General features: G+C 37.6%; 1 protein-coding gene across 1 annotated transcript in view; it reads right to left on the bottom strand.

Moving 5' to 3' along the window:
* LOC145788255 (potassium voltage-gated channel protein Shal-like) overlaps nucleotides 1–24412 on the bottom strand; it is a 40411-nt gene extending 15999 nt beyond the window's left edge. Inside the window, exons 1-3 of the mRNA XM_082600034.1 lie at nucleotides 24309–24412; nucleotides 5191–6271; nucleotides 4558–4720 (exon numbers count right to left, since the gene is read on the bottom strand). Coding sequence (XP_082456160.1) covers nucleotides 4558–4720; nucleotides 5191–6271; nucleotides 24309–24369 — 1305 coding nt within the window. The 5' untranslated portion in view covers nucleotides 24370–24412. The remainder of the gene's footprint in view (nucleotides 1–4557; nucleotides 4721–5190; nucleotides 6272–24308) is intronic.
* Nucleotides 24413–24723: the final 311 nt, after the last annotated feature.

The raw sequence follows: 24723 nt of genomic DNA, 5'->3' as shown, positions 1-24723 counted from the left end.
ATATCATTAATAAGTTCCTTTCTTGTGGTGGGGGTTGGATGCAACCCACCATTCTTCACGGTTATGAGCATTTCTGCATTTTCATACTTTAATTTTGACTATTTTGTACTGTTTAATGCTTTTACTCTTTTTTCAACATGAAATGCTGGTGAAATTACAAAGATGTTGATTGACATCTCGTAGCGTCGACAGGGGTGGTACATAGTTTTCGACGATAAATGATTTTATAAGTCCAGAGATTTTTAGAAGCGCTCTAACCAGACGGAAAGTCCACAACGCGTTTTTGGAGCTAACGTGTTATTTTGAAGTATCACTGCCCTAATTTTTTTAAATACCAACTCCATGTCACTCTTTCTTTCCGTGTGTTTAGTTTTACAAAGTGTTGCAATTTCAAATTTTGGAGCCAGCCCTTTTCATTGATGCCAGGCCTAGATCATTGTGTCAACACAACTCTGTTGACAGCACTCTGCTGAAACTAGTCAATGAAGGAGAATGCCCGTTTGATTAAGAAGATGAAAGCATTGTACGGTATAATCTTGTTCCTGAAGAGGTGAAATTCAAGATCAACTTCTTTCTTCATTTAGTAGGTTGGCGATTAAATCTTTAGAATATTGCTTTGACAAAGCTCATAATGTGACTGCTATTTTTAAATTCTCTTTAACTCAATAATGTATTTTAAAAGCGTGAGAAAATTACTTGTACCACACCTATCAATAGTTACGGAAAAATCTTGAAGATAATGAGAAAGAAGTCTGATTTGTGTAAGGCACTTCCTCATTTCCAACCTAAGAGCTCACAATTAGAGAAAAATTTATCTCTTCTGGTTTTCAATTTTCATCTTCATCTGGTTTCAGCACTAGGCCATTATGTTTGTAGGCTACTCCAAGCAATGAAAAAAGGACCAATTAAGTTTATGGCGGCTACTGGTAGACAACTTATATGTTGAATGAAGGTGTGGTTCGCAGTCTAATCCGGTTAAGTATATTTGGTCCTCAAATGAAAACAGTTTCACGATCCTGTTTTAAGCTTTCTACTGAAGACAGCTATAGAATTCTTGTCATTGAGATCGGTGAGAAAATAAACAACGGGAGTCAACGCAAATGGCAAATCGGGAAATTCAGTAACACAACATTCATGGGCAACTCAGAGTTCGTAGAACACACGCTTGAACTGACTTTGCTGCCATCTTTGAATTTCTGGTAAATCTTTTTCAGGCTTGGGAGTCCATTTATTTACCTGGGTACCCCTTCCGCTCTGAGGACACGGAGAACGTCATCTCCGGCTCTGGTTGAGAGTGGCTGCTTGAGTTGAAAACAAATATGGCCACTTCGCAGTTTTTTTGTTGTTTACTTGAACGATGCAGTGTATGTCTACTTTTCTTGTGCATTTCATGCATGTTTCTTAAAATGTGTGATTTTGTTGCGTGTTGTATCATGTTTATCGAGTGTACTGTGTAGATTAACTTGTTACTGTATGCTACTAAAATGCATTTGTCAACTTATCAAGACGATTCTTTTCTAATTCATTTTGCTCACTTACCAGCAATACATAAGCTGGAAACGTTGTAGATTGCCAGAGAGAACGGTTAACTATGTTCTTGTTACTATTTTACAGCATTAAATAAATGAGAAATGTCATGAACAAAGTATGCTTCAGCAGTACTTTCGTGAGGAGATTTCGTGAGGTTTGCAGCAACATAGGCCACCATTTAATAAAAACGACAGGAAAAAATATTCCATTCAATTGAATTGACGTTTCGCCCAGGCCAAACTTCCACTGTTTTATTGCTATTAGACTACACAGCATTCAAAGAACATACAGTACATGTGAAAAGCTTGTAGAAAAAATATGAGTGCATTAATGTCACACTAATGCGTGGTTTTCCTAATGCAAAGCACCCAGATAGTGATGCATAATTTATTGAAAAAGCTGTTTCGAGATGAGATGGCGTTCGATAGCGATATCGCGATTTCATCTCATTATCGACTTTTTAATGCATCCATTACAACTTGGCGACATGTGCTTGCCAGTGATAACAAGAATTTTCGTCAGACGGTTAACTGTGTTGCTGTCATTCGGGATTTTCTGACGTGATGGTGCAACAATCTGTTGTGTTGCTCTCCAATAAATCATAATATAAGTCAGAATGTAAAGTTTTTGATCAGACCTGCATCAACTACTGTATGCACATAGCTTGCCTTGCAAAAAAAATAATTATAGTATCCGAGCAGGGATTGTATACGAGCCAGGGTTACTGTATGTTAACTGGCTCCCGTACTTCCTGAATTCGCTTTCATGACTGTTCAGGGGCACTCTCTTTTTAGTTTGTTTAATGTTTTCGGTTATATGAAAAGAAAAAACATGAAAGTTGCTCCACCATACATTCAATAACTTAAATCACGCATATTTATCGTTTTCTACACCCACCCATGTTTAGTAGATTCAGCGTTTTTTAGCTATTTCAAATAAGAAATAAGAAAATAAGTCTCCTGCGAAAAAAGCTTTACATATTGTATTCTCTTACAATCGTACATCAATGAGATTTTGTATTGTTTGTTTGTGAGCGTTTGATATGACCATTTCAAATCAACGAAACCAGTAAATCCATGCTATTTTGTTAAAGTTTATGAAAAATGAAATAACAGAATATTATCTCCTCGCTTTCTTGTGACATGTCTTGCAACAGTTAAAATCAAGAAACCTATTTGTGCCAGGCGCTCAACTTTTCCTTAACAATGTGGATGGACAAGACATATCTGAGGCTAATTGGGCGGACCACAAATGAAAATCCAAATGGAAGTCAAGCACCATCAGACTCCGTTCGTTCATCCGCGACGCCAACACCCGTCCCATCCGCCTGACCCAATCGAGACAGGTTTGGGTGTGTCTCAACCGTCTTTGTACGGGGTCGGCTTTTATTTTTTACCATGCTTCAATTGGAAATAGCATTTTCCTCTTCTTGTGAATGTGGTGCTCAGAAATAGTCCCCAGATCACATCATTAACGATTGTATCATCTTCAACCAACCTAACGGAGTGGAAGATCTGTGTGTATTCGATGATGAAACTAAAGACTGACTAAGTGACTATTCTCTAGCTGCCTTCCAAGGTAGTCCAAGAACACCTTGAAACTGGAGTGGTAGCCTAAAAGAATAAACCCTCGGTCTCAGCAGCTCAAATGACGACGAAGAAGAATGGTTGGTACAATAGGACCTATCTAACATTAAACGCTCCCGAAATGGAGAAGATGTTGGACACATGCATACTGGGAAAAGATGGTCCAAATTTGCCCAGAAGCCCATAACCCAAACAAATTACCACAAATATTAAAATGGTTTTGATTTCCTAAGTAACTTGAATTGTAACCATTTTTCCTTTTTGACCACTATTGTTCCAACACCTCAGTCAAACCAAGAATATCGATCTTCAAACTCTTTATTTATTTCAATATTTTATAACTTACGAGCACTTACCATTTTTCATATACCAAGCTTAAATTATTGTTAAAACAAATTTTACTTTTTCTTATTTCCATTGCCGCAAACAGTGTAATTGTGAATACAAAATTTCAAACATGATGCAATACAACGAAATCGCGAGATATGCTTCCTTCTGCTGATAAAATACATTAATCACTATGCTGTAAACCAGTGGTTCTTAACCGGGGGTAAATTTATCCCCTGGGAGTAAATTTCACCTACCGAGGGGTAAATTTACTGAATCATAAATTAAGACTTTCAGACAAAACTAGATCTGTGGAGTAGAAGAGTTCAAAAAGGAATTTACGCAAATTTTCAAACATTTGATGATTGAAAAGTCAGTAGAAGTCGCAACGAAATTTCTGACCTCGAAGTCGAAATATGCCAGCACCTTGCCGCCTTAAAAAGAACTTTGACGGTTACTTCGAAGGTGAAAGTTTTAACAGTTCTGCTCTTTGCACAATTCATCTCTTCGAACCCAAGTTAGAAAGTATTGCTGACGATGATCTTTGCAAAGATGAATTGATTGATCTTCAATGTTCAACGACGCTTTGTTCCAAAGTCTTATCGTGCAATGGTGACATTTTCAAGTTTTGGTGTGGATTAGTCGAAGAGTTTCTTACCCTGACTAAGCGTGCATTTGAAGTTATTATACCTTTTCCCACTACTTATCTATGTGAAGCAGGGTTCTCTTCATTGTTGACTATTAAAACAAAACATCGATCTCGCTTAGTTCCCAAAGACGACATGCGAGTAGCTCTTTCAACGACTGTTTCAAGACATTATTTTTCACAGGACACCGTCAAGAACAATCGTGTCTTCGGCAAATAAACAGCTTGTTTTTGATATTTGCCAAGGTAAATCCAGACATAAAGGATGTTTTGCATATCTTCGCATGGTTGACTGGACACGATGACATCACAAGGGGCCACCAAAACGATGGGGGTAAATTTTACTTTTTTCATTCAGCAAGGGGTAAACGAGACAAAAAAGGTTAAGAACCCCTGCTGTAAACAAATGCTACTCTAGAAGAGATTAAACCAGATAGCCAATAGTTAAGGTGTCCAGTTCCTTCCTACCTTTTGAGCCCTGCGCTTGTCCTGGCGTTGATTTTGACTGTAGATTCGGCCAAAGTTGCTGACGATAACAGGGACAGGCAATGCAATAACCAGGACCCCACTCAAGGAACACACACTTCCAAAAATCTTTCCAGCAATCGTCTTTGGTACCATGTCTCCGTATCTGAAATAAGTCAATATTAATGTGCCTCTCACAATCGACAGACATTGTGAAAAGTAAATTCAAAAAAATAATAATATTAACAATCCTCAACAATCAATAATGAACTTTTAAGTGTCATGATAAACCAGTGAACAGAATGAAAGCTCTACCGGTCAACCAGGCTAGCTCATGTTGTTTTCAGAGCATGCAAGTTTTCTGTAGGGGTTAGAGATTACAAAGCGATACAAAAAAAAAAAATTTTATTCAGGAAGCCACCTCCAACTTCCAAAGTCACCCTATGTTTTTGTTGTGCAAAATTAGACAATACAAAATAGCGGAAAAAATTACCACATACAGAAAGTAACTGCAAGACACTGATCCTGTTATATCATGAAAAGTGATGCCGTAACCACTACTTATAAGGTTTGCAATTACTTTGGCATGAAAAACCTGAAATTGCACTGTCACTGTTACTTGACAATTGAACGCACCCGAGCGTTGTCATCGTCACAATGGTGTACCAGAAGGCAGCTGGGATGCTGGTGAAGGTCGTTTCTTTCAATCCCTTTTCTGCATAGAACATCACAGTCGCAAATATGATAATGGCCATTGTAAGAGAAAACAAGAGAAATCCAAGTTCGCTGGCACAGCTCTTTAATGTGTAGCCGAGTATGCGTAGTCCTTGCGAATGCCTGGAGAATTTAAATATGCGAAACACGCGAAAAACACGAAGTGTCACAAAAGCGCCACTCACGTCTTCATTGTCTGTGATAATGAGGCCTATGTAATACGGCAATATTGCAACCACGTCGATGATACTCATAACCGAACGAAGGAACTTGCATCGATTCGGAGCGGCATAGAATCTCATGAAATATTCGACCGTAAATATCATCACACATGCTGTGTCTAGGCAGAAAAACACGAGCTGATACATGTCTCCACATTGCAGATTTTCAGAAAAACCAGGTCGCTTGCCACATGGAATCGTTTCCACAATATTTGCAAACACTGACACAGCTATGAAAAAACCGGTAACATAATAAAACACAAGAGCAGGAGTGCTGGTATGAGGATTCTCGAAAGCGCGCCACATTCTCTTTCGGAGGGAGTCAGTGCGTGTAGCAACTTTTCCTCCTTGAGTGACGGGAGTCGATGATGTTTCCACTGGGTTGTCTTCCACTAGTCGCTCATCATTTTCTCTCTTTCGATCACGATAATCTTCATAGCAACAATCGCCGATCATTTCCGCCACTATTCCGAAGTAAGCGAGTTCGTCGTCTATCGAGCTGACGCACTCGGTGCGGGGAAAGTGCATTTTCCCGCTCCGATAGAATGTTAGAATGTGACGAAAAATCTCGGGATCTCGATCGAAAAAATACTCTTTTGAATTTTCGTTGAAAAAGAAATCTTTTTCTTCACTTCCGAGGAGAGTGTTAGGAAACTTTTCCAAAGAACTCTTCCATATTTGAAAGCCTCTCCCGCTTACATTGATGTTGATCAGCTCATCGCTTTTATTTTCTCTTCTATACGTCATAGGCAGAAGACTTCTGTTCGCCACCGGTGCTATCCCTGAAAAAATTGAACAAATCAACATATTATTAGGCGCAAACTAATGACAAACAACTAGTCAGAGATAGGCCTACGCCTGGTATCATCACTGCCTCTCAGACATGTCAGCCTTGTCGTAAAAAATATGTTATTACTTTATTTATGGTCACTATACTGTACAGCAGATGAGGGTTGTCAGTGATTGCACATTTTTTCTTTCTTTATCTTTGAATCACATTTATGATGTCACTTTAAGACCTCCATTTTATTTCTGTTATAAACAAGACCACAATCGGTACAAAGGCATTGGAATGATCCGGTCAAAACCTGTCAAAGGTCAAAAGTCATGAAAACCAAAACCTTATCGGAAGCAACGATCGACCACTAAGCTGGTTACTTTGGTACAAACATTTAAATAAATCACGTGACAGGCTGCATCAGTGGACATTGCTATAACAGCATCTGAACTGGAAGCCAAACGCCGCCGTCCAAGATGAGGCCTAAGTAGGATTTCCAATTAGCTGTTTTAACGCCAAACTTCATAAATGTGGCCCTTTTTAATGAATTCTGAGTTTAAAATGTGGCAAGGTCACAACACGTAAGACTAGAAAAGCAATCATGCTGTGGACCAAATCTGCTCAAAATGCAATAGCCTACCATAAAAAGCATCATTCGGATTTTAAAAAAGTTGCCTTTTCAAACCTGATGTTTCGTAAATAGTCTACTGCGAATTGACTTGGGGTTAAAACCGACAATATGACAATCCTTTTTACACCTCATCTAAGACGGCAGCGTTTGGCTTTCAGTCCAGATGCTATTACAGCAATGTCCACGGATGCAGCCCCTTCACAAACCGGATATTGCTGTTTGTCAAGAGTGCAAAGTTTCAAAACAAAACAAATGGTGGCATTAATGAGATTCAACATGTTCTTTAAGAATTTGTGATTTTCTTTAAATTATAGGTTTTAAGTTTATTGATTTTGTGGAAAACGCCAGTAGATCGTGTGCTATTTGTAAATATGTTACTTTGTATAACAGGATTCATAAGAATGACAGCTTAGAACATTCAACATGTGTTCAAAAAGCAATATCCAACTGAATGCTTCTATTGTAGGGAAAAGGCAAGCAAAATGGCCAAGCGTTGTTTACAAAGGATGTTTCTTTTCCCCTAAGTTTTCCTGCCTACTTCGTTGTTGGCTTTTTGGTTGAATTTCTGTTTCAAGTTGTATTTTTTTTTTTTCTTTGACCGCTTAATAATAATGCTACTGCTACAACTTCATTTATTGTCGTTCTAAAACAGCAAAGGCCTTTTAGCGACAGGGCTCATTTTTTAAATTTTTTATCAGGTTTACGATCCCACCACATTACTACCCAACTTATTCTCACTGCGTTATGCAAAAAAGAACACAATCGGTACCGTGTTTAAAGCCTTCAGTTCGACACGACCTGGAATCGATTTCAGATCTACCAGCACCCGGGCCAAAGACGAAACCACGCGTCCACTGAGCTGGTCTCTTTGACCACTTATGAGCGCATCTAAAAAAAGCACTACAAAAACATCGTGCTGACTCTACAATTGATGTAGGCTAATTTCATGCCTACGCTATTCGCAATGCTTACAAAGCTAATCAGACTAAGCAACTTTGCGGTGAAAACCAACTCAATGTAGGCTACTATTTACTAATTAATTGGTTGTTTGCATCGAGCTGTCAACAATCTTTGTTTTCAATCGGTTGCCTCAACAAGGCTACAAATGATGCTTACTGGTATCATGGAAGTAACATCATCATGTACAAAAAGATAAAGCACACGCATTCACCTATTTATTTGGCAGCTGTGTGAGGCTTGGCTAGTTGCATGTAATAAATAGCACATTCTTTTTCAGCCTTTTATTCAGAAAGTAACAAACTTTTTGAAAGGATCGTGAAAACCTCATGAATAATAAACGAAGAGTGACTGATCATAGCATTACTTAGGATTCGACAACTTCCAACAAAAGTTAAATAGAAATATTAACTGTTTTGTTCTATAGTTTGACGGATTTTTACTATTCTCGTGTTACAAAATTCTGAAGGTTCTTTAAAAGTCCTTGTTTGCTCCTCATCTTATAATTGCTCTTTCACATTTCTTCAAATCAGGCAGGAATTTTTACGTTACTTTTTGCAGTATCAGGACACCGTGACGCTAGTTTTTTCTAAACACAAACACTTTTGGTAAAGGGTCATTTGATGAAGTGTCATTTACATTTCATCTAAACCCCTTACTTCCACAAGACATCAGTCCGGTTACAATGTTATTCACTTGACGCTCCTTTTAAAGTTGAACTTTTTGGGACAAAATAAGTAATTGTACATTTGTCATCTAATGGCACAGAAATTACAACAAAGCTTTACCCGGATGACGTTGATCTAAGCTTCTACTGAGTAAGACTGAAACCCACGGAAAGTAACTTACTGGTGGCGTCAGAGGAAATTGTTTACTTAGCAAGCAGTCTAGCTCAGCTTGAGGGGAAAGTGAAGCAGTATAAATAAATCGAAACTAACTTTAAATTTAAAAGGTTAAAAACCTTTTTAATAATACATGAAGATGTGCAAACATTGCTTGCCTGTTTCATCTAGGAGGTTAAGACGTCTACGAGGAGTAATGCAACCGAGACAGTTCAGCTATTACAACAATAGTAATTTGTAATTTTCCTCCTCAAACGTTTATTTAGATAAACTTGGTTAACCCAATCCGCCTTTGGCAATTTATGAATGCTTTACTTTAGCATGAAAAATTGAAATAGAACTTAAAGCTTTTACCAAAGAAAAGTATGGTTATTGTATTTGAAGCGGAGTCACGATCCTTTCATCGCATCACGAAGTTTGAGTTATCGGCGACGGGAAATCAATCGAAGACGAATTGATAATAATTTACCGCATTAAAAGCAGGTAGGAAAATTTTCAGAAAACTTTCTCCATCAACCCAATGCTGCAATAGCTGCCAACGCACTCGCGATAAGTTACTGTTTAGTAATGCCATCATCCTAAGAGATCAAGCCTTTTCTCTTCGTTTGCAAAAATGTCAGGTTGTAATGATATAATTTTCTGTTTCATCTCTCTACCATCTATCTTTACATTAAATTGAACTTCTTCACAAATACAGGTAGGCCTACCACTCGTGGCAAGTTCCGACGCCACATTTTAAAACCAAAGTTACTAAGTTCAGTTGACAAGAAATTCAGTGGAGATAAAACAAGTGTAGCCTACAAAGAGCATGTAGCAATGGATTTTCAGATGGAGAATAAGCTACTTGGCGCGGAAGGGAAACTCTCCTTGACTAACCATCTCTTACGTTGAATGACATGATTGCTTGATGGACTAGGGACTTCTAGATTCTAACAGATCTTGGGCGGGTTGCAAAAACGGCCTTCAGGATTTTAGTCGCTGGATAGTTGGTTCTTTTTGGATATTTGGTAAACATAAAACGGGTATTTTAGTAGTATGCCAGTAGGCTACTCCATTGTTAACTATCGTTTCCAGTTGTGGCATATACACCACTATAGAATAATCGAATCGGTTTGCTCGGTCATAAAATTCTACTCTGGAAATAAATTAACACAAAAAAGAAAGAACAGTTCCAAGAAATCAATTGAAACCTGCTTATGCTTTGTTCTTATCTATGCTTAGCATCTAGTACAAATTTACATGCTCAAAGAGGCAACAAAAAAACGAAACCCGGAAAATCAGTGATTGTGCCTATATCGTTGAATTTCAACAAACAAATTTCAGTTAAAGTACCGTTATAACAAGTGCCTGTAATAGCTTAGGTATAACACGCAAAAGCTAGCCAAAATTTCCTTTTCAAGAAAGTAATCAAAACGACCGCGTGATAACAACAATTTAAAACTACTGCTTTGTTTTTCTTTGCTTTTCTTCAGAACATATAAATCATTGTAATAGCCACACACAGTTTACTTGACAATTGCAAAGTAAAACATACTTTAGAGCAGCTATGTTCAACTCAACGGCTTCTCTGGGCCAAAATTTATGTTTGTATTTTAAAAAGTCCGCAATTAAATAAAAAAGTATAACAAAATTTCAGTGTCAAAAAATTCAAATGAAACACCATGCAAATTAATCAATTCAGATTGATTTTGTTCATGCAACACTCTCAATGGGATGATTTGTGATGTCGTCTTCGAGTGCCAGTTATAAACCACTAAACGGGATGCATGGTAGAAGCACTTGACGAAACCACCCTACCCTGACCTAGTTTTTTAAAGCCGGCTCTAACCCTTGAAGTATCTGACTCATGCGAAAGAATACCTATGTTCAGGCCCGGATTTAAGGGGGGGCAGAGGGTGCAGGTTCTCAGGGCCCTCTCCCTTTTGAAGGGCGCCCTGACGTGGAAAAAATGTGATTTTGTGTTTTCTTTTCTTTTAGCCTCTGAAGTTTGTGCAAAATGCTGTGCATTTGCAGTGTTGTGCAGTGCTGGATTAATGCTACTGTAGACGTAGTGGTGGTCTTTCGCGACGTTGGCGCAAAAAAAATTTTTGCATGGGGGCCCCCGATCTAAAAGTGCCCCGTGCCTCCCATCAGCTAAATCCGGCCCTGCCTATGTTACACTTGCTTATGGATTTGAATGAAGCATTTTTTATGTCATCAGTAGGGCGATTGTTTTGTAACCTAAAAAACTCAAAAAAGTGACTTTAATTTTGCAAAAACGTAACCAAAAAGTAATTTTATTCAACGAAAACAAGAAAGTGAAAGAAATAGCAGCAATTCAACAAAAAAGCATCTAAATTAGCTTCAATTTGTTCTGAAATTAGCCTATAATTACACATATGTAATGTTTTACATTCTTTGGCAGGAAGTTTCTGTCAATCAAACACTTTAGCTGTTGCAGAGAAAACAAGTGGCTAAGTATAGTTAACACAATTTGTTTAATCGAAAAAATTACTCAACGTCTCATGAAATTTCGGGAATACACGCAATAGGAACAATTGAACAAGCATGGGCTTGTGCAAACCTAAAATCCGTACCATAGTACAAGATATATTAAAAGTCTTGACATTACATAGAATCTAAATTCATCTCTCCAGTAGCAATGAAAGATAAATAAATGGGGGAATTAGGCAAAAAAGTATGCAAAATAAAGTGACCGAACAAAGGAAAAGTAACCTAAAAGCACAAAAAGTGACTTTTAGTAACTTTATAACTTCTTAAATATTGACCCCACAACCATGAAATTTTGGTTCTACAATTCTTTTGTTAATTGGTACAACCAAAAAAAGTAACTTTAGTGACAAAAAATCGCCCTAGTCATCAGACAGGCTTAGTGTTGCACAACGCAAATCGTCTGCTGCAGCCTAAGTTTGCCAGTCATCGACTTCCTTCCAACTGTTTTGTGGAAAAAAGTATTTTTACTGATCAGTCGACGAGCGTTGAAGGAGTTAAACCACTTTCTCTATTCAAAGATTAATGCTCTATGGAACGAGCACTCTTGTCCACTGAAATCAAGATACCCATTTGCGGTAGCCACTCAACCTTGCTCGATGAAATTAACAAACAAAACATGTTAGCCGCTAAATTAGTGAACCATAAAGAGGAATACAAACAAAATATCATTAAGCTCCGTTCCTTCATATCCGACATATGTCCTACTAGCCTGTGCCCATCGAGACAGACAGGTTTGGATGGGCTCCAACCATCTTCGCAAGGCTTTTTCTGTTTAGAGTGAATGAATGGAGAGTGGCCAATGCTGTGTTAACCCTTCATGGCATCTGGGGCCAAAATAATTTTGGGCCCCTTCAAAAGTTATCATAATATAGTGTGTACTTTCACTACATCGATATGGAAAGGTGGTTCACTTCAATAAAGTTGACCTGACCAGTTTTGAAAACAACCATGGCCACCTGGAGATGCGGCCTGATTTGTCACATTTTGCAGATTTTGATTACGGCTACTGTTTGACTGACATTTTTTTAAATGTTTTTACTTTTTGCTGTCTCTTTATGATATAACAGCTTTTTTGTTGCCTTGGGGAAGCAGTAGCAAATGAAAAAAAGTAAGTTGAAAACCCCATAATCAGACTGTTATTGAAAAATTAGCAGTCTGACTAAAATCTTCGAAATCAAATTGTCTTTGTTTTTCAACTTCTGAGGATGTTAAAACCTATTGTGTCATCTGGGGAAAACAGTAAAGAAAGTGTAAAAATATAATTTTTAGAAAAATCCATTTCAACATATGCCCAAAGTTGGCAAAATCTGGAAATGCAAAATGTGACAAATCAGACCGTATCTTTAGGTAGTCATGAAACAACACAAATGTAGGCTAGGCTAAATGATAGCAAACACAGATTTAACATGTCATAGCTACACCTTTGCTCAGAATGAAAGCCAAAAGCCAAAAACCCTTTGAAGGTTGGGGGGGGGCTGTCAATTCAACTTTCTTATATCAACAGTTGTATCTCTAAAACCACTGAGGCTACGACTACGAGATTTCTTGACTTTTCCTAACTTTTATTCACCTCTATTCAGCTGAAATTTTGAGCGAATAAAGGTTATGAATTGAGAGATATAAGGCATTTCTCAGCAAATCCTCTGAAATATTTCATAATCTATTGTTCAAAATTTTCCCACCAGCTGGATGAAAGTAATTAATTTGGCCCATGTCTCGTTAATCCTAACTGTTTCACAGCGTGAAGGGAATTGGCTGTATGTAAAATTATGTAAAAAAAATTTAATCACAACATTGCAATGCATGTTCTTCATTACTCTACCAAAAAATAATATGTAAACTCACGCTACAATTACAGTCATAAGTCACCTCAACATTTCAACGTATATGAGCAGTTCTAAAATTCACATAGTTTTAATTTTCGAATATGCTTAGCGTGAATAATTTTACAAAGTGAATCCCAAATTTTGAAACCGTGCCTTAAAAAATAACAGAGATATCACTCCTAAAGCATAAGAATAATCGACAGCCCCCCCCCCCCCAAACCGAACAAGACTCCAGGAGCCCAACCTTCTAAGAGTTAACAATTTTACTGGCAATGGTCATGAAGTATTGGAATCATTTATCAGAACTTGTATGGAACAATAGAAGCTAGCATGAAAATTTGGCATTATTGAATTGACTTCAATTTTTTTTTTAAATCGGACAAGAATTGACAAATTGGGAGAATTTTAATTTAGTTAACTACACTTGAAGCAATTTTTCCCTAAAATTACAAATATTTGAAATTTTACTTACCTATTATGTTAAAAACGTAGGCTACTGCAGGGGCTTAGCAATTAGCTCTACCGATTCCAGTTACCAACATTGTACCCTCTGTGCTTGGTGCTTGCTAACATTTAGGCCTACTAACACATACAACCGTTCCATTCAAATAAGTAGTTTATTACAAGTGATGCTGCACCAAACAATTTGTGAAAAATCATTGACCGAACCACACTTCTAACACTTTCTATCGAAAACAATACTAAAGAATACTGAGAGCAAAGAACATGCATGTTAAAACTAACTACTATTATTGTACCGAACCACAAACATTGACTGAAAAAACATTGACTAGCAACCACACCCCTAACACCACCGATCGAAATGAATACTAGAAATAGCCTATAGCCTACTAGAGAAAACTGAGAGCAATGCATATATGAAATTAACTACTAAAAATGTACCGAACCACAACCATTGAATGAAGAGCCAAAAGACAATTGACCGAAAAAACATTGACAAGCAACCACACCCCTAACACAACTTGATCAAAATGAATACTAGAGAATAAGCCTACTCAGTGGTGGATTTCCAGAAGATTAGCTTCCGGAACGTTAGTTTTTTACTTTCCAAATGCGCTAGATGCGTAGAAGAGGTTCAGAAGAATGCCCTTATAAGACTTTGAAACAACACACTTGATGTACCTGTTTAAAACGTCGGTTAAGTAAGTATCATAATCTACTGTATAGATGATATAACGTTGTTCAATGCAAATATTCGTATTTTAGTGAAACAATAACACAAAAATTACAAGTTCCACAATTTTTCAAGAAATTCATCGTATTCAAAACCATAAGACCTTTGGCGACTTCGGGTCTCAACTTTCTCAGTAGAGGACCGACTATTCGTATAAACAGTTAGCCTACAGTGTGTAGAGAAGCACGTTCAGATGTCTGTATGAGGCTCATTTGTGAAAATCCGCGCTCACACTCGCTCGATGAAATTGGAATGGATTTTAGTGACGTTATCAAATTTTGAAAACTCTGGGATCCTTTTTTCGTAGTTACCAGGGGCTCCGGACACTTCCTGAGAGTGGGGGGGTAATTTAAGCAGGGGCGGGAACGATGTTTTGACATCGACAGGGACTTATTAGATTATCGCATCACACATACTTCTGGAAGGTCGCTCCCCAGCCCCCGTTCGCATTACTGAAAGCTTCAGTTTCTTATACAGACTGCATGTTTCGCGCCGAAGGCGCAAATTTTTGCCTTTCAGCACGACTTAAAATCGAAAATTTCTTTCAACGAATCTGAAATCACGAGCAAAAGCATTTTAACATTTGCCACATTTTTTTGAGGTTTTGAGACAATTTTGACTGGAGGAGAGGACGTACGCAAAATCCTTCTCTGTATTCTTCCTTGGCTCAAGTGCAAATTGGCTCAAGTCATTTTGCACTTCAGACGCTAAAAGGTTAGATTTAAAAGGCCAAAAGCGTTAAGGTCAAAGCTATAATCTATAAAACTTAATTTACAATTACATGAATACAGCACGACAACCTGTGCCATAACCATAACATCCGCATTGAAATGAAACGTTTCAGCATTTAGGGTTAGGCCTACATTCAACTCAGAAAAAAAAAGAAGCTAAAATACATTAACTTTTACAAAAACTGAAAATAAGGATACATCTTGATCGATACCACAGGAAGGCCTACCATCTGCGCCGTATAAGAAATAACACTAAACAAAAAATGCCATAACACCCAGGTAATGCCTTGTGCCAAAATCTCACAAAAACTACAAAGAAATAACATTACGAACACCTCAACTCAAAGAAAACACTGTGTGCACTCTGCTTCTATTCTAAGCAGTCATTGTGCTTCGGAGCCATGTTTTTAAGCGGAATAGCGAGCTAAACGATCAAACTACTTAGCTCCTGAACAATTCCCATAGCATTATGCAGGGCTCTATTGCATATTTGCGTTGTCTTGCGAGTCGGAGTTTCCAAGCAAACAACTAAAAAGTTGTGCAACAAAATAAAAAAATGAAAATAAAACACAAAAGTAGAAAAAATATAAAAATTAAACTTTTATCTCTACATTAGTGGGAGAGTAATTTTGCATTAGTTACCCCTCCACTCCAATTGGTGGGGGGGTAATCACCCCCGCGGCCCCCCCTCTAACGGAGCCCATGGTAGTTACATATTCACGAAGTCTCCTCACAGCTTTGTGTTCATCTAAGCGCAATCTCTTTGACACTTCAATGATTTCGTTTTCTCCGTGTGTCATTACTGTTTTCTCTGGTCGAGTAGTTGGATCAAGTATTTTGCAGGCATTAATAAATGACACACAAGATGGAAGCTGTACCAATGATGTAAGAAGAGGAATCGGTCAAGCAAAAGCGTCATTTTGGAAATTCAAGGAATTTTCAAGAAGAGATAGCCTATATATTTACAATTAAAACTGAGACTTCTATATTGTTACATCAAATCAGTCCTGTTATTTGGAAGTGAAAGTTGGACCTACAGCAAAGAAATTCCCAAAACAATTAATGCTTTTCAGCTCTGGTGCTACAGAAAAATACTAGAAGTATCATATAAAAAACACATTACAAACGAAGTAATTAGAAAAAGAATTGGAGTGCAAGATAGATTGGCAAACGACTTAGCAAAACAAAAGATGAAATTCGCGGACATATTTTGAGAGGATCGGCAGGACAGCTACATCAATTGGTTATAGAAGGTATGGTGGAAGGAAGGAGGTGCAGGGGAAGAAGGCGACCAACTTGGGAAGGTGATGTAAAACAGAGGGCTGACTTGTCAAGCATTGAAAAAAAAAAAAAAGAGCAGCAAAAAAGTGACATGTGGAAACAAATGACAGCCAACTTTCGGATCGGAGACGGCACGTGATGATGATGAATAAATGACGAGTCTGTTGAATTCAACAAGCGATCTTGAATGAAATTTCCCAAGTGATGATAGAAGATGTAGGGATTGATCGGCGGGTTATTTTTGCAATTGATACCACAACTGCTCAGACATACAAAGCTACTCTGAATAGTGCAAGGCATACTAAGAGTGGTGCTAAGCAGCGGAAAACAGTCAGTAATAAAAGTGGAAAAATACAGAAAAAACTAATTGTGACATAGTAAGATGGCTTAATAAAATATCGGAATGTAAACGTCAGGGTGTGCGCTAGGACAGTTAAGCTGCTTCAAGGTTGAACAATAAGGGTCAAATGAATGATACAAATTATAAACACCATCTTAACGCTATACTCTGAACACATTAAGAGCATAAAATAATAAGAGCATAAAATATTTGAGCTTCCGGAACGCCGTTCCGGACAAGTCAACTTTTTGATCAAGCTTCCGGAGCGGCGTTCCGGACCGTTTCGGCTGAAATCCAGCCCTGAGCCTACTAAAGAAAACTGAAAGCAAAAAACATGGATGCTAAAACTAACTACTAACGTTGTACCAAACAAAAACATTGACTGAAGAGCCAAAAGACCTTGGACAAAAAAGATTGACTGACAACCGCACCCCTTACACCACCGATAGAAAAGAATAAGTTACTAGAAAATAACCTACTAGCCTACAGAAAATTTAGAGCAAAACACGTAGGCTACATGCTAAAACTAACTACTAACAATGTATGGAACCACAAACATTGACTGAAACAACATTGATTGACAACCACTCCCCTAACATCACTGATCGAAAAGAATAGCTTACTAGAGAATTATACTGAGAGTAAAGAACATGCTAAAACTAACTACAAACACTGTACCATCTGCACTTATACACATCACCGCTCCATTCACATCAGTAGTTTACTGCGGGTAACTCTGCACCAAACAATTCGTGTAAAAACTGTGACTGAACCACACTCCTATCAGAATAAAAGTTGAAAACAGTATGATTAACATGTTGTTACTGAAACGCAAAAGTCTATTATCTGTGGGCCTCCTGAGATGGTGGGCCCAGGGGTCGGGCCCCCTTGCCCCCTCCTTGACACAGCACTGAGAGTGGCGTATTTCCTTTCTGCCAGTGTAAACCGCTAACAATATCATTGACTACTGTGCCACAAACTTCCGTCCACCAAATGGAGCACAAGGTCAACGCGTGTCTCGGATGGTAAGACCCAGTGGCGTAGCTAGGAGGGCCAGGGCGGACCGCCCCGGGCGGTACGTCTGGGGGCGGCACTTTCAGACTACGATTTTTGATTTTGATTATAATCTGATAAAAAACGCATTTCATTTTCACATGCTTTTTCTTGAAGGGGCGGCAAAATCTGAATCCGCCCCGGGTGGCACATTCCGGCACTTTCTCTAGCTACGCCACTGGTAAGACCAAAGACTGTTTGCTCTTTAGCAGTCCATTAGTGCAATCCTTTAGCACTCTTTCGACTTTATTTAAGTTACATCTGTAGTGCTAAACTGCTATTACAAAATTGTAAGATTAATTAGGTCTGACGTATCAAAGAAAAGATCCTACGAGAGAAAATCTTACAATTTTTAATGTACTGTAGAGTGTAGAACACTGACTGTACCATTTTTTCGACAAAGATGCGCATTTTTAATTAATAAAGTTAACTATAAAATAAACATGTTTAGTAAGAAGTGACAAGTGCACCGATTAATGAGAGAATTGCCTGGCTCTCGAAAGGATGTCAGTTCCCAGTTCGATACCCAAAGCCAACATGTTGCATTTTCTTGTGTGTGAGAGGGCAATCACTAAACAACGTCAGACAGCTGCCGCAGCCACGTTGTACTTGACTAGTTCGGAAATTAAGACAACGCGGCGAAGTAGCTCGTAGCTTTATCGTTACACGTCACCGTCAAATCGGTCAACACCGTACCTACATCGGCATCACCCAAAGTTCCCTTGGTAAACTTGAGCAAACAAATTTAAAAGGTTTTTGTTGGGTGAGGAAGGGTGAAGAGCTGGTTCCTAATTAGGTTTCTATGCATTAACAATAGAAAATATTGAGCCAGTAGCTTTGCAACCAGTTGCGGATACTGTACTGTATATTTAGCTTTAGGTTTCAATGACGTAAAATACTTTTGTGTGAACTTTTAAGAAAGTTTTATACATATTGATGGCACTGGTGCCCTCCTCATTAACAGCTGTCAATTCTATACCGTATTCTAGTAGAATCAGTTTTGCTAGATCAGTGGTTCTCAAACTGGGGTCAGCGAGACAGTTTTCTGGGACCGCGAAGCACTTTCCAAAAAAATTAACACGATCTCAAAAAAAAAGGAATATTATAATTTTCAGGCAACTTATTTTCCAAACCAAACTTAAAAGATATATTTTAGTAAGTTGGCTTGGCGCGTCGCCTTCGAGATAACAGAAGGTGGCGATTGGCATCCCTTCACACAGTATTAGCCAGGCATTTCGTTTGATTGTGATAGCCTTTGTTTCATGCCTATGGCCTTTGTGACATCAAGTAGGGCTACCAAACGTCCTCTTTTAAGAGGATTTGTCCTCTTTTTTCATGAAAAATGAATTGTCCTCCGAGGACACTGAAAAATGCTCAAATATTCACTTTTTTCACAGTTTGAGTTTTCATGCTTATATTTTCCACGGAATTATATTGCTTGATGACGTTTCAGCGACGGCTTGTAGGCTATTTGTTTTCTAAACATTTTGTATACCAATGTAACATGCTGATAAGAAATTGGTTCATTTTATGAAACTGTTGTTGAACGTTCATTGCATGGTTCACTGTAAGATAATAAACGACATTTTAAAGGCCATGCTCACACTTTCACAAAAAATTAGTCTTCTACCTACATATGTTTTATATTGATACAACGCGTGTAGACGTTGTTGATTACCAACTCCATTTGGTTCGTTTGTTACTTGAAACGAATGTCTAAAAGTGCAATGTGTATAACACCTATCCTACAGCAAAAGAAATCGTGGCATGGATAGATTTCAGCTTTGCAAGGAAATGAACAGCTTTTCAGTTCACGCCGTTTTTAGCGTGAACTAACGGTTATATATGCAGCCTACTGTTTTAGTCATATTTCTTGCAAATAATGTAACAATTTCGTTAAGGCTGACCCAGGGATTCATAGTATAGGGATCGCCAACTCGGCTGGATATCTGACAAGCGGAATGTAAAAGTGTTGCCAGATATTTTTTAAATTTTTAAAAAAACTAATTTTTTGGCATTTTTAAAGAGTAATGGTTGCCCAAAGCTTGTCCATTTAAAACTAACCTGAAGTTTAAAGTGGCACAAGATTGAGAAAGTAGTTTGTAGTTGTTTTACTTTGCAATAATAATATGAATTTATGCATAAAATTTAAATAAAACTATTAGAGAGATTAAATTTGCAAAAAAATATGATAGTTTGATAAGTGAATAATAAAATTGCTTTGGATTAGTTTTAAAATAGTTACTTACGGGCAATTTTTGGACGACTACTACTTTAGAAATGCTTAAATAATACTTTTTCTAAAAATTTAAAAAATATCTGGCAACACTTTTACACTCCGCTTGTCTGATATTCAGCCGAGTTGGCGATCCCTATACTTTGAATCCCTGGGCTGACCATTCCTTGTTGAAAAAAGTTAAGGCTTGGCTACAGCAGGTCGTGCCTGATTTGTCACATTTTGCAGATTTTTGCGATCATTGCTGTCTAACTGAAATTGTCTAAAAATGAGCTCTTTTTGTATTTTTGCTGACTTTTAAAAATATAAAATCACTTCTTGTCGTAAGGAAGCACTAGAGATGAAATGACAAAAAATAAGTTAAACGTTCAGTCAATCTGTTTTCTTGTTTTTTTTTGGTAACTTTTGCCCCTAGGCCTATACTGAAATGATCTAAAAACATGTAAAAAATTCTTCAAGAGTAAAATTCTACTTGCTGGCGAAACGTGTCCTCTTTTTAGGCGATGAAAATATGGTAGGCCTACATCAACGAGTGCATAGTGATGACGTAGTCCTACAACACTTGTGTTTACCAGATCAAGAATAGAATTACGAACTACAGTATACTTGACTAAGGAGTTAGACAAAGTTGATTAAGGCGGGTTATTTTTATTGATTTAAGTTGTGAATTGAATGCCTTTCCAAACTTTTAGCTTTTTTAGCCTTAGTCAAATTACCCTAAAATTGAGAACTTTTTAACTTTACTAATTTAATTTTTAACTTAAATTTGAGTACAAAAAGTGAGAATGGCTCAGCCTCGAAAAAAAGTAAGATTCAATAATTCCTATGTTCAACTTGGTTTCACTGAGGTACATTGTGGAGGAAAAGAAAAACCGCAGTGCGTGCTATGCTGTGAAGTTTTAGCAAGTTCTGCTCTAAAACCTAGCAAGCTGAAATAGCATTTGGTAACACATCATTCAGATTTTCAAAACAAAAATATAGATTTTTTAAACGGCAAGCTGATAGTTTAGTTGGGTCAAGATTTGATAGCACTGGTGATCAATGGAAGGAAAATACTGCAGGGATAAAGGCCTCCTACGTACTTGCAAGAAAAATAGCTTAGGCTACTATACATTTAAATCAAACAATAACAAGCTGCGCAAACTACTAAAACCCAACATGGAATCTGCCAGAATTACCCCATTTCACAAAAGAAGTGGCAAAATAGCGATGGCAAAGATGAGTGGTAATAACATCAAGTTAATAAAAACAACGTTTCTTAACCAGAAACAAACGCAACACATACTATAAGTTGAGCAACAGAATGCCCCCCAGCATGAAACTACTTTTGTTTCCTGCCATCTGGAATGCCTTGTGGAATTTGGTTTGATTAACAGCGTAGACCGCGAGGTGCTAAGAGGAAGAGTTCGCTCTTGACATACAGACCGGCCACACCCTCAACATGAGGATAAATTCATGGCCAGTATAGTTAAAATTGGTTGATAATGATGACAACTTAAGAATGATTTTAAATGCATGTGATGTAAAATTGACGTTGCATCAAGTATTATATAAATGATAAATCTTTATTGATAATTAATACGCGGTGTTGATGACTTGTAACCGAGTGTTCAGTGGGAAAAGTTTTACAATGCTGTATACTCGATTACTCGTGTGTGGATTGGAAGGTTTATGTCTCATTTACTGTCAGCCATGCAAATACTATTTGTTCCCATGGGGTGCGTGTACTGTAGTATTGGTTCAACTAGATGTGTAATTCGGTGAACTATATTGCTTTATAATGGCTGCTGCAGAGTACTCGTGAATTATTCATTGCAGATTGAGACAAAGGAATTGGCTATATGCTGACGACAACAACGAAGAGCCACCGAAGACAATGTAACTTTTGACGACGATTGAAGACGCCACCATCTTGGACGAGCATTAAACTTCTAAAATGATTAATGAGCTTCATCGGATGCAACTTTTTAAATGCAATTGGGTCGCCATTTGAAAAAAAAAACATATTCCAAAACAATCGCTAAAGAATTGAGGAAACATTTAAAGTTGTGCTACTCTCAAACATCTTGTGACTGTCTTTGCAGTTGATGTTTCATATGACTCGGTAAGTCTAAGCAGTATTCATTTAGCTAATCCATAAGGGTGGGAAGTATTTTCCTTGCAGCTAGGTTACTGGAAGTTTCAATATGAAATGGTCTGTGGGCTGTTTTGGGGCATTACATTTTGGGTGAGGCTACCAGAAAGTTATGATCCACAGCAAACCGCATAAGAACAAAACAAACTAAAACAAATGACAACTTTATTAATGGGGGATGACAACTCAACCAAACTGTATGACTTGCAACGCCCCAAAACAGTCCACAGACTACCTTATATTGGAATGTCCAATAGCCCAACTTCAAGGAAAATACTTCGCAGACCACCAATGCAACAACATCCTTATGGATCGGCTAAATAAAAACTGCGTGGACTTGCAACAGAATAGCGTTATAAAGGTTCTTAACCAGGGTACCTGTAGCCTATCCCTTGAGGCTACAAAGTACAAACTATCAAAGTAGAAGATACGAGAAAACAGAGTCCGATTAAAAACTATTTAGGCATACTTATGAAGAAATGATCTGCTAATAAATCACGGACGTAGCTTGCGGAACAATCCTTCACAATTTTATCTTGCCCTCACATAAAAATATGTTTTGATACCATTTCACAAGGTTTTAATACCATTTGTAACCAGGTATCCCTGATTTGTAACTTATGCTGAATGACGTTTTCCCTCCTTTCCCCAAACAGTTGTTTTTGCCCCCTCCCATTTTCTTTCTAGCTACGTCACTAATAAATCCTAATCCATTATTTTTCTTTATGCGTCATAAACGTTCTAAACTTCGTAATCTAATTACCTTTTCATATCTACTTTATGTAATATATCAAAAGGTTATTGTAGCGTCACAATTTGTAGCGGTGTTAGAATGGCTTGGTTTTCTATTAAACAAGGGGTAGCCTACCAGGAAATTCCACGAGATTTCATGGGGTATAAGAGCACAAAAAGGTGAAGCAACTCTGGCACAAAACATAGTCTATAATCTACTAACATAATTTATACTTAGACTAAGTTTTATGCCAGAGTTTCTTTAACCTTTTTTAATCTATTAACGCTGATATTCGCAAAGGGCATTGGATATTATACCGAGCTAACAAATTTTTTTCAACTGCCAACAAGTTATGACGAAGACGTTTTTTTCCGTTCATAGTTTATCTCGCCAAACCATTTGAGAGCAGTGTTGGCCATATTTGAAAGTCGTTGTCACTATTAACAATAAATTAAGACTCAGCAGTTCACACCGCACACGACAGAGTATCTGTAAGGTAACAGTTTTTTGTGATGTGCAAAGAACTACAGGAAATCCTTACAGCAGTGTCACCATGATCGTTTCATACGTCACGTCATTTTAGATGCATCCTTGTTTAAACACACGAAGACGTCCGTCATGGCGTATGACAAGCAATTCAATTTCAGTAGGCAACTCCACATAAATTCGCTAATAGCCCAGCAACATTTTTCGGTAGTAAGACAAAGATGTTCTGTCCTTTAATAAACTTTCTGCGTATTTTTAAGAAAACAGCAGTAACCTCAGGTAGTAAAAAATAAAACGATTGACCTCCAAAGGTCACAATTAAGAAAAAGGTGCACTTTGCCATAGCAGACGATGTGCTTAATTGTTTTACTTTTAGTTGTTTGATATCACATTTCCTTTTCAGCGTTGTGTTGGAAAATACCAAGATAATAACATAATGATGTGATGATAAACAGTTTAATAGAAATAAAGCTTAAAACGTTATTAAACCAGTAAATTCGCACTGTCTGTTGATGTCGACCCTCTGTCTGTTGATCAGAGTAAACAGCATAACTGAATAAAAGTAAGTTACTTCTTCTTGAGCCTTTTTTATTTATTGACGCACATTGTAACCAGATTTATACTTTTCACATCATAATTAACTAGTCACTTTTCAAAATTAATTTGTGTTCGTTAAGCATAGGCTATATGAACCAGCTGCTATAGCCAAAAGACAATTAACAAATACAGTGTAACAAATACAATAAACCATAAACTGCATTGATATAGCACCACATTCATAATAATGCAAACTTTTCTTGGCGCTGTGCATGACTATGGGGATACAGTTGTTCACTCATAACCATAAGGTTTAGCAAAATAAAATGATCAATGCAACCTGTGACCACGTAGGGGATGAACCTTACAAATAAACTCTTGATTATCAGATTTTTGGTAATGTCAATCAATAAAAGAGTTCTTGACTAATCAGTCCACCTGGACGCAGCTGCACGAGTTATGACGATGAGCAGCAATACTTGTTGCTCTATCTGTGTCATACTAAATCGAGTATTGCGTCCCCGGTGCTAGAAGCTTGTTAGATATAGAAATTCATTGATTCTCACCTATTGCGGTCGCACTCACGAACGGAAACCAAGGCGTCAGTGATCTTGTTGACATAATCATATTCAGGGTGCCCTGATGTCGATATTGTAACGTCAATGATTGGCAGAAGCCTTCTACGTCATCACCAGGTGATCGCTTAGAGGAGAGTACACTTTGGAATCCAATTAATGCACCTTTGATTTTTTAATTTAATTTTCTATTTAATAACCTCTGTTCTGAAAGCAGAAATTGGTTACAACAACAATCGCCAAGTTTAGAGTGACGGCTGTTCATATTAAAATAAGCTATTAATCAATAAAACGATGCTAATGCATTTATGCTAAATTTTCTGGCGCATTCATGCACAACTACAGTCTCTATAACGTACTGCACAAATTTGAAAATTTACGATTGTGCTAAAAAGATATTTCACAA

This window comes from Aplidium turbinatum, chromosome 2, assembly GCF_918807975.1.
Source record: "Aplidium turbinatum chromosome 2, kaAplTurb1.1, whole genome shotgun sequence".
In the NCBI taxonomy this organism is placed as follows: Eukaryota; Metazoa; Chordata; class Ascidiacea; order Aplousobranchia; family Polyclinidae; genus Aplidium; species Aplidium turbinatum.
Note: the sequence above shows the minus strand (reverse complement) of the source record. Positions and strands in the feature narration are given on the sequence as shown.